The sequence below is a fragment of the Phoxinus phoxinus genome, assembly GCF_949152265.1.
Source record: "Phoxinus phoxinus genome assembly, chromosome: 17".
NCBI classification, from domain to species: Eukaryota; Metazoa; Chordata; class Actinopteri; order Cypriniformes; family Leuciscidae; genus Phoxinus; species Phoxinus phoxinus.
Genome location: NC_136892.1, coordinates 27,130,487 through 27,140,263, shown reverse-complemented (window position 1 = coordinate 27,140,263; position 9,777 = coordinate 27,130,487). Strand labels below are relative to the sequence as shown.

At 37.0% G+C, this 9,777-nt stretch overlaps 2 protein-coding genes across 2 annotated transcripts; both read right to left on the bottom strand.

Moving 5' to 3' along the window:
* Positions 1-2,733: 2,733 nt before the first annotated feature.
* Positions 2,734-4,290, bottom strand: LOC306984647 (chemokine XC receptor 1-like). Its single transcript, XM_079586149.1, has 2 exons — positions 4,271-4,290; positions 2,734-3,825 (listed from the first exon to the last, which is right to left on the bottom strand). Exon 2 carries the CDS (start codon positions 3,790-3,792, stop codon positions 2,965-2,967), a length of 828 nt encoding a protein of 275 aa, XP_079442275.1. The 5' UTR covers positions 3,793-3,825; positions 4,271-4,290; the 3' UTR covers positions 2,734-2,964.
* Positions 4,291-5,478: 1,188 nt separating this feature from the next.
* Positions 5,479-6,346, bottom strand: LOC306984542 (hydroxycarboxylic acid receptor 2-like; the record flags this gene model as incomplete). The annotated part of the gene is made up of 2 exons (XM_079586016.1): positions 5,479-5,574; positions 5,678-6,346. 2 exons carry the CDS (start codon positions 6,344-6,346, stop codon positions 5,479-5,481), a joined length of 765 nt encoding a protein of 254 aa, XP_079442142.1.
* Positions 6,347-9,777: the final 3,431 nt, after the last annotated feature.

Genomic DNA, 9,777 nt, shown 5'->3' with positions numbered 1-9,777 from the left:
GAGAGAGAGAGAGAGAGAGAGAGAGAGAGAGAGAGAGAGAGAGAGAGAGAGAGAGAGAGAGAGAGAGAGAGAGAGAGAGAACATAAATAATAAATATGGGGGGAGGGATGCGAAAGTGACTGATTAAATGTTTTATTGGATAAACAAACACACTGATATCAAACAACCATATTTAATTAACTCACAGATCTAGTATGTGTAATACAGGGAAATAAAATATTTTTATTCTAACATGAACTGACAATCAAACTAAAAAATAAATTTAAATATAACTTTATTTAAAGACCAGAGCAAACACCAAGAGGAAAGAGACAATTCAGCTGATAATACAAAAATAGCCCATCCTCTAATAAAATTGTTTAAAAAGCAAAAGAAAGTGAAGTCATTTTTTGTCCGTTTATGAGGAACAGAGGAAGGAGAGTTTCCCAGTGCGGTAAAGATAAAGAACAGGCTGAACAAAACTAGCTAGAACGAAACAAACCAAACCAGGTCCCCAAAATGTCAAATTATACTTGTTTAGCAGAATTATAAATACTCCTGCGATAATAATTGGCACATATGCGAAAACCATGTTCACAGTAGTTATTAGAATGAGATGAAACGCTCTTCTCTTCACGTGGTTTTCCTCCTCTCTCTCTCTCCCTCTCTCTCCTGGTCCTGACCGCTTCAGAGCTCTGAGAACAGCCACAAGACAAAACAACTGGATGGAGAGGAAGAGGAGGAACTGCAGTGAGAAGAACCATGTATGTGCATTATTTATTTTTAACATTAATGTGATCGTGCTGCACAAACAGGATACAATAATAAATATCCAGGCCGCAGTGCAGCAGATCACTCTATATCTGAGAGGTTTGTACTTCAGAAAGGTTACAGGATGAACCACTGCCAGGTAACGCTCAACACAGATCAGACACTGGAACAGAGGACGACCAGCGATGAAAGTCCTTGCAAAAACAGTGCTAATTGCGCAAGAACTGAAATCCAATTAAGCAGTAGAAAAACAACAAATCCAGACAGTTGCCAAGCTCACAAACAGAGAGATTGAGGATGAAGAACTCTGATGCGACTCCACTTCCTGCTCCTGTGATGATGAGCCAAACTATATAGGAGTGTGTAGGAAGACCAAACAGAAAATTGATGCTAAACACACACATTTCAAGATTCCCCACTAGCAATATGGAAGGGGTTGTGGAGTTGGTGGAAGCTTCTGGTGTTTGTGGAGTTCATTTCCTCCTCATTTCACAAAAAATAAATAGTATTGCTATAAGAAGAGAGAATTATAAACGTATGGGGTTACTCAGACAACAGTTCAACGTAAGCAAGATAATAAAAAATGTATTTAAAAAAAAATAGACTGAAGCCACATGTTCAGTCCACACCAGCAATTCAACACAGTTTACAGTTAAAAAATTGGTAATTTTTTATACAGATAATTTAATACATCGCAGTACGTCTACATAATGCACTCTTAAAAAATAAACAGCGATTCCATAGAATAACCATTCTAGTTCTCCAAAAAAACTCTTAGTGAAAAGTTCCTAAAATAAAACGTTAAAAAATCTCAAGAACCTTTTGTGCACTTGGAAGGTTCCATGTTAAAGATTCTTCATGAAATCACAGATGCCAATAACAACCTTTATTTTTAAGAGTGTAATGTCAAATAAATTGCTAATTCACTTTGATGAGATCAGTTCTGTTTTACTCAAGTGATCCATCTAACATTCCCATAACCCCTTTACTATGACTGATAACCACAGCAAAATTGTCATATATCATTCAGCAGTAAAAAGAAAAAATAATTCAATTTAAAAGAGAAGTTTATCACCTGAAGAGTGAATGTCCAGTCTCTCTGGATGTGTATAAATCTCTGTGCTGTGTTTTATAGACTGACTTCACAGCTGTCACAAGAATATATGTGCATATGACTTCATCTGCTACACGTCACATAAAACATCAGATATGCAAATATTAAAGTAAAACGAAGGTTTAAAAAGATCATAAAAAACATATACTCTTTATCTGATATTTTAAAAAAGTTCATTCGTTCTTTATTCATACCCAAAATAACATTTATATAATATTTTGCTTATTAAATTGTTACTTCTGTTCAAGAAAAAAAAAGAAAAAAAAAAGTTAAATCTTGTAAACTTTCCTCAGAACTCGCTTTGGACTTTTTCAGATAAACACTGTGACATTTTCTAACACTAAGGATATTTTAAAAAAAATGTTTGTCACCTGAAAATCGAATGTCCCCTCTCGGATGTAAATATATGTTCTGTGTTTATAGACTGACTTCACAGTCGTCACAATTATATCAATGCATGACTTCATCTGTTGCATGCCACATAAACCATGCAAATATTTCAAGTAAAAAACTTTTTTAAACAGAGCATCTGAGTAAATTTATTATCAGAAATTCACTTTTATATGCAAAATGTTAATCTGGAAGCTTGTGATTGACCAGTCAGAATAAAGTATTCTGTGCCAAATAATGTTGTTATAATTGATCCTATTCAAGACAGTAGAATATTCAAATTAATCACCCGGATATATTTTTTTTGCCGACTGAATATTCAATCTTTGTACATTTATACTAGACAGCACATGCAGGTGCAACTTATTAATTTTTAGACTACGTATTTAAGAGAGCAAGAAACAATGAGACAGAGATACTGTAGATAAATAAATAATAAATATGGGGGGGGGGGGGTATGGAAAAAGGAGACACTGGATCACTGTTTAAATGTTTTATTGGATAAACACACTTATATCATACAACCATATTTAATTAACACACTCAGAATAAGCTAGATGTGTAAATAAACAGGGAAATTATAACTTACTTTAAAGACCAGAGCAACACCAAGATGAAAGAGACACTCCAGATGATAATAAATAAAAATGGCCCATCCACTTCTAAACAAAATGTAAAAAGTAAAACAATGTGTAGTTATTTTTGTCAGTTTATGAGGGACAGAGGAAGGAGAGTTTCCCAGTGCGGTGAAGATAAAGAACAGGCTGAACAAAACTAGCTAGAACATAACAAACCAAACCAGGTCCCCAAAATGTCAAATTATACTGGTTTATCAGAATTATAAATACTCCTGCGATAATAATTGGCACATATGCGAAAACTGTGTTCACAGTAGTTATTAGAATTATATAAAAAGCCCGTCTCTTCATGTGGTTTTCCTCCTCTCTCTCTCTCCCTCTCTCTCCTGGTCCTGACTGCTTCAGAGCTCTGAGAACAGCCACAAGACAAAACAACTGGATGGGGAGGAAGAGGAGGAACGTCGACAAGAAGAACCATATTTCTGCATTAATATAATGTAACAGTAATGTGATCATGCAGCAACAGGATCCGAGAATAATTATCCAGGCCGCAGTGCAGCAGATCACTCTATATCTGAGAGGTTTGAACTTCAGAAAGGTTACAGGATGAACCACTGCCAGGTAACGCTCGACACACATCAGACACTGAAACAGAGGACGACCAGCGATGGAAAGTGCTTGCAAAAACAGTGCTAATGGCGCAAGAACTGAAATCCAATTAAGCAGTACAAAAAACAACATATCCAGACAGTTTCCAATCTCACAAACAGAGAGATTGAGGATGAAGAACTCTGATGCGACTCCACTTCCTGCTCCTGTGATGATGAGCCATATAACATAGGAGTGTGTAGGAAGACCAAACAGAAAAGTGATGCTGAACACATATATTTCCAGATACCCCACTAGCGATATGGAAGGGGTTGTGGAGTTGGTGGAAGCTCCTGGTGTGGTGGAGTTCATTTCCTCAAGTTTCACAAAACATAAATAGTATTGCTATAAAAAGAGAGAATTATAAACGTATTAGGGTACTCAGACGGCAGTTCAATATAAGTAAGATAAAGAAATAATATTTTAAAAAATTACTGATCATTTAATACATTACAATAAGTCTACATAATGCACTCTTAAAAATAAACAGAGATTCCATTGAAGAACCATTTTCTCAAAAAAACTCTTTCTTCAGTGAACCCTTTTTGAAGAACACTAAAAATCTGAAGAAATCACAGATGCCAATAAAGAACCTTTATTTTTAAGAGTGTACCCTAATGTCAAGTAAATTGCTAATTTACTTTCATGAAACAAATAGAGATCAGTTCTGTTTTACTCAAGTGATCCATCTAACATTCCCATAACCCTTTTATTTTGACTGATAGCAACATTGTCATATCATTCAGCAGTAAACAGAACAATAATTCAATTTAAAAGAGAAGTTAATCACCTGAAGAGTGAATGTCCAGTCTCTCTGGATGTGTATAAATCTCTGTGCTGTGTTTTATAGACTGACTTCACAGCTGTCACAAGAATATATGTGCATGACTTCATCTGCTACACGTCACATAAAACATCAGATATGCAAATATTAAAAGTGAAAAGATCAAAAAGACTCCTTGGCCCACACTTGCACCTGTCAGCGATCTCCCTCATTAACTTCACCATAAAACCACTCACCTTGTGTTCCCTCATCGTCCAGTCTCGTTTTGTGTGTGTGTAATGTTTGGACCCATTCCTCCCGTGTGCTCTCCCGTGATCCTCTCTAGCGTCTGTGTCCTGTGCTTTCCTCTACCTTGTGTTTACCATTTACCTGTTTGTCGACCCACTGCTGCTAATAAACTCTTTCACCTGCTCTTCTGTCTCCGGGTCCCTGTTCAGTAAAAATAGTATTATCTGATACTTCAATTTTATTCCCAAAAAAGTTGTTGGGTCTTGTTCACTGAACTGTTGTATTAAAGCAATATGACAATTGCATTTGTGATGCTGCTGAATAGATCAGCACGGCTGTGATTCATCAGAGACATGATCTCATATACTCTTGCTCATGTATGGCTGTTTTTTAAAACAGCAAAAAAAAAAAGAGAAATGGTCCACAAAATCAGTAAAGACCAAATTATGCAGCTCCCAATCACTGAACACCATGGTATGCAAACTTTATTATATATTTAGAATGAATGGAAGAGAAAATTACACTGAATCATCAATTAAGATTTATTGGAAAACATGCAAACAGCCATTTATAATAACTATATCAGATAAACACAGAAAAAACTTAAATTTAAACTTAAAAAAAATATTTCTTCATGCACACAATCAATTTCTGATCTATATTAAACCCAAAACTTTCAAAACTCCCTGAAATTAAAGTTGAAATCTCATCGGCTGCCTGCTATTCATATTTTAGAAGTCAGGGTGCACAGCTTTTTACCATCCTTTGGGAAATAAAGTTGCATTTAAAAGATATCAGGATTATATATTGAGCACTTTTAAGGAACAATGCCTGGATCTGCAAGTGTTTGACATTTGCACACACTGTGAGTGTGTGATTCAGCAGTGTAAAAACCATAATAACAAGTGATTTAGAGGACATAGACAATTCAGCTGAAAGAAAGACAATGATCCCATTCATAAATAAAAGTTATCAACAAAAACAAACTAGGTGTAGTTACATGTTCTACAGGTTTTATGGAGAACAAAGACAGGAGATTTTTCCAGCCTGGTGCAGATAATGAAGAGGCTGAACAAAACTACCTAGAATATAACAAAGCATAGAAGGAGACCAAAGTGACACACTGTAATTCTGTGTCAGAATGGTTATGAATCCATAGAAAGTAATTGGCAAATATGTGATAACCATGGTCACAGTAGTTATTAGAATGAGATGAAATGCTCTTTTCTTCATGTGGTTTTCCTCCTCCCTCTCTCTCCCTCTCTCTCCTGGTCCTGACTGCTTCAGAGCTCTGAGAACAGCCACAAGACAAAACAACTGGATGGAGAGGAAGAGGAGGAACTGCATCGAGAAGAACCATGTATGTACAGTAAAGGTAAATAACAAATATATTATCAGGCAGACCAAACAAGAGCCAAGAGTGATGATCCAGGCCGCAGTGCAGCAGATCAGTCTATATCTGAGAGGTTTGTACTTCAGAAAGGTTACAGGATGAACCACTGCCAGGTAACGCTCAACACACATCAGACTCTGAAACAGAGGACGACCAGTCATCCCAACTCCTTGTAATAAAAGTGCTAATGGCAAGAGAATTGAAATATATTTTGACAATATATAGAAAAGAAAATCCACACTGATACAAATCTCACAACAAGAGAGATTGAGGTTGAAGAACTCTGATGAAACTCCACGTCCCGATCCTGTGATGATGAGCCATAGAATATAGGAGTGTGTAGGAGGACCAAACAATAGACTGATGGAGAAAATCCAAATTTCTATTTGGTCCGCTTCCCAGATTGCTTCTGTTCCAGATCCCATTGTAGAGTTGGTGGAAGCTCTTGTGGTGGAGTTCATTTCCGTCTTGTTTGTCTGAGCAGCACAGGAGCCTACAAAACACATCTGATAGTGTTAATAGAGGAGAGAAGTATAAATGTACCGTTTTATTTAGACTGCAATTCAACATTAGCATGATAAGAAAGTACACTAAATTATGTAATATGTGATTCTTCGTTCAGAAGAAAAAATAATTTCAAATCATAAGGTTGCTCTACAAATAATCATTATCCTATAACTAATTAAATAATAAATAAATAATCCTATAACTTTTGGGTAATTCATGGTTCTGGACAACAGGCCCACCACCGTATGCCTGGAAATATGTAAAAATGTTGTTGCAAGTATTTTGGCCATTTTATCATTTGCCGTTTCCTTCTGATCCTTGATGGTCGTCGAATGAGGAAATTGTCACTTCGTTATGTAGACCTTTATTGTAGCCTACAAATTTTTGAGTGCATTATGCATAAGTCAGCTCATTTGAAATTGATTGAAATTGAATTCTCCCACGCCATTGAGGGGAAAAAAGTCAAATATAGATAAAGTATCAGCAGCAGAATACACAGAATACACAATATATGCAGGACTTATGTATACAGTATGCAGGACAGTATAGGGTTTAAAGCGTATAGAATAAGGTTAAAAACTGGTTAAAGGTTAAAAAAGGTTAAACTGAAAAGTTTTATAATAATTAATCATGTTTATTATGTTATTTTGAGTTGGCAACTAAGCCATCTAGCATGACCATAAACCCTTTAATATGACTCATAACCACAGTGACAAATGGTTCAGCATATAAAAGAAAATGTATCTACAGTAATTTAAAAGATGAGTTTATCACCTGAAGAGTGAATGTCCAGTCTCTCTGTACTTCTGACTTCACAGCTGTCAAAAGAATAGCTTATAATATGTGTATGACTTCAACTGGTACATGTCATGTGTCAACATATGCAAATGTTTAGAGAGGTCCATTTATAACCCAAAGGAAAGATGGAATATGTATATTGGAACATGTTTGTTTAAATGTTTGGGATTTTTATATGTTGGCCTATGTATAAATAAATATAATTAAAAGGTTAATCTATCTGGTATGATGCACACAAATAAAACTTTTAGGGAGAAGACAGCAACCTTTTAGAGGCCTAGTAGCATATAGTGATATTGGCACTGCTTTTAATTTGTAGTCTTATATATAAGACTATATGTTTTAATTTCACAAAACGTGACACTTTGAAATTGTGCACCAAGAAGCCACATTTTATTCAACGGTTATGAATTGACTGTGAACTTTAAAATGAGGCTCCAGACAGGCTGTCAATCTGTGTATTATAAGTGGGCACTGATCACCCTGCTCAAATGATATCGTTGAGCCAGTAGGTGGCGACAAGTAACTATTTATGAGTGAATCATTCACTCAACTGATTGTTCAAAACACTGATTAAGAACGAAAAACAAACTACTGGGCCTTTCTCAGTCTGTGTTCTTGTCTGTACTTGTGTTCTTGTGAAACATCATCTTTTGTGGCCCAATAGCCTACTGTCCCAATACACAAGTTTGCATTTGGGCAAGAACGGTTAAAAATCCCGAAAGTGTTCTTAACACGCCCATTTTACCAAGGATGCATCGGTTGGTAACTTGTGTGAACTTGACGGCAGAAATATCCCAGCATTCATTTCGTCATTCGAGGAAAGAGAGGCATGGTCAATACAGTAGAAAGTCGTTTTTCTACAATTTCGTTCACTATTTCATCACTAAATTCACTTTTGAGAACATTTGATGCGAGAAATCAACTGTGTAGATTTCAAATATTGGCATTTTTACGAAACTTTATGGCAAATCGAAATGTGCTCAAACGTTTTCGGAAGTGAGAATCTCCATAAGCGCCTGCGGGTGTTAAGTTAGCTAGCGAGCCAACCGGCCAGTCTGCTCACGGACTTGTTTTACCCCACAGTCATGAGACCATTGCCTACCGGCGTTTTTCCCCCGCCGTTGGATAGTGATGTACACTAACAAACAACAGAAGCAGAATGAAAGGAGACAGGCGTTGCTTTATTGTTATATAAATTACGTTGTAGTGTTCAGTTGTAGAGTAATCACTTGAGCTGAGGGTAGGCTTGGGCGATAAAGCCTGGCTGTTATCGTCAATAATTCTCGTTATGTTTGGGTAGCCTACGGCAGTCTGTGCGGGGGTATTATTGCGCAATACCAGCAAGAACACGTATCGTCTCAAACTGTCAGCAGCGTTCTGTGTGCTGTGCTCGTCACCTTGTGAGTTCATTCTTCCAAGTACAACTAGCAAGAGCGTTCTCCCCAAGAACACAAGTCCGTTCTTTGCATTCTTGGTTTTGAGAAACACCCACTGTGTGTTGCTCAGAGAAAAAGCAGATTCTTTGACTTTGTTTAGAAATATTTGCGATGGTGGAGAACAAAAGAGATTATGTTTTTTTTGTTTTACGTGACAATTTGCCTTTGGCTAAGCCACACCCTAGAATGTAGATTGACCAATCACAGCGCAGCCAAGAACGAGCTCCCACAGAGGTCCGACACTTTTTCACAGGGCTCCATTGACTTTAACACAGGCGTCTCATATTTTTGGTCTCGGCAGGCAGTCGTAGTTTTATCAAAAATATGGTTAAGCGTTGTGCCTGGGGCATTTGTAACACAGATACACGTTTCCCAGAGAGGTTGGAGGGGGGTGTCCGTTTTTTTCCCTTCCCAAAACCAAAGTCAAATCCTGACAAGTGTCGTCTTTGGATTAAACTGTGTGGACGTCCTCACAGTCAGCTAAACCCATCAAGATCAACAAGCACACTTTTGTGTGCTCTAAGATAAATTTGGCTTTTAACCTTACTGTGAAGTTATACTAGCTAGACAGTTTTATGCTGTTTTAGGTTATGATTACGGTTCTCGATCCTAATTGTTGATACGCTAGCACACACTGCTAAATACAACTTTATACTCGCGTAGTCCGTTTGCTTTGTAATAACAATTATAGAAGTGAATAGAGACCTACCCAGCATTACATGAACAGTACATGTTGCTCCTTGATATTGTTAGTCCCAGCCTCCGTCTCGATTAGTAGGATATGCGGTGGTTCGTTTTTGACTGTGACCATTATGCTTTTGCCTCTATTTGGATGCCTTCTTGTTCCTTGCGTTTCACCTGTATGTCTTGAAAATAGCCTTCGAACGCATATTGCTGCCACTTTTGCCTACTTCTATCGGACACTTTATTTGCTGCTTTATAAAAGTTTGATAAAAATTTCAGCAGGAAGAGCTGTCACAACATAAGCCATGTTGATACCAAACCAGAGCCCAGATGAAGTTGACGGACGTAGCAACATTAACTAAAGGGGGCGGGGCTTAGCCAAAGGTGAATTGTGACAATTAAACTGGAAAATTTTGTCTAAAATGTAAGTTACTGTATATGTTCAGCTTCTTGTTTAATATCAC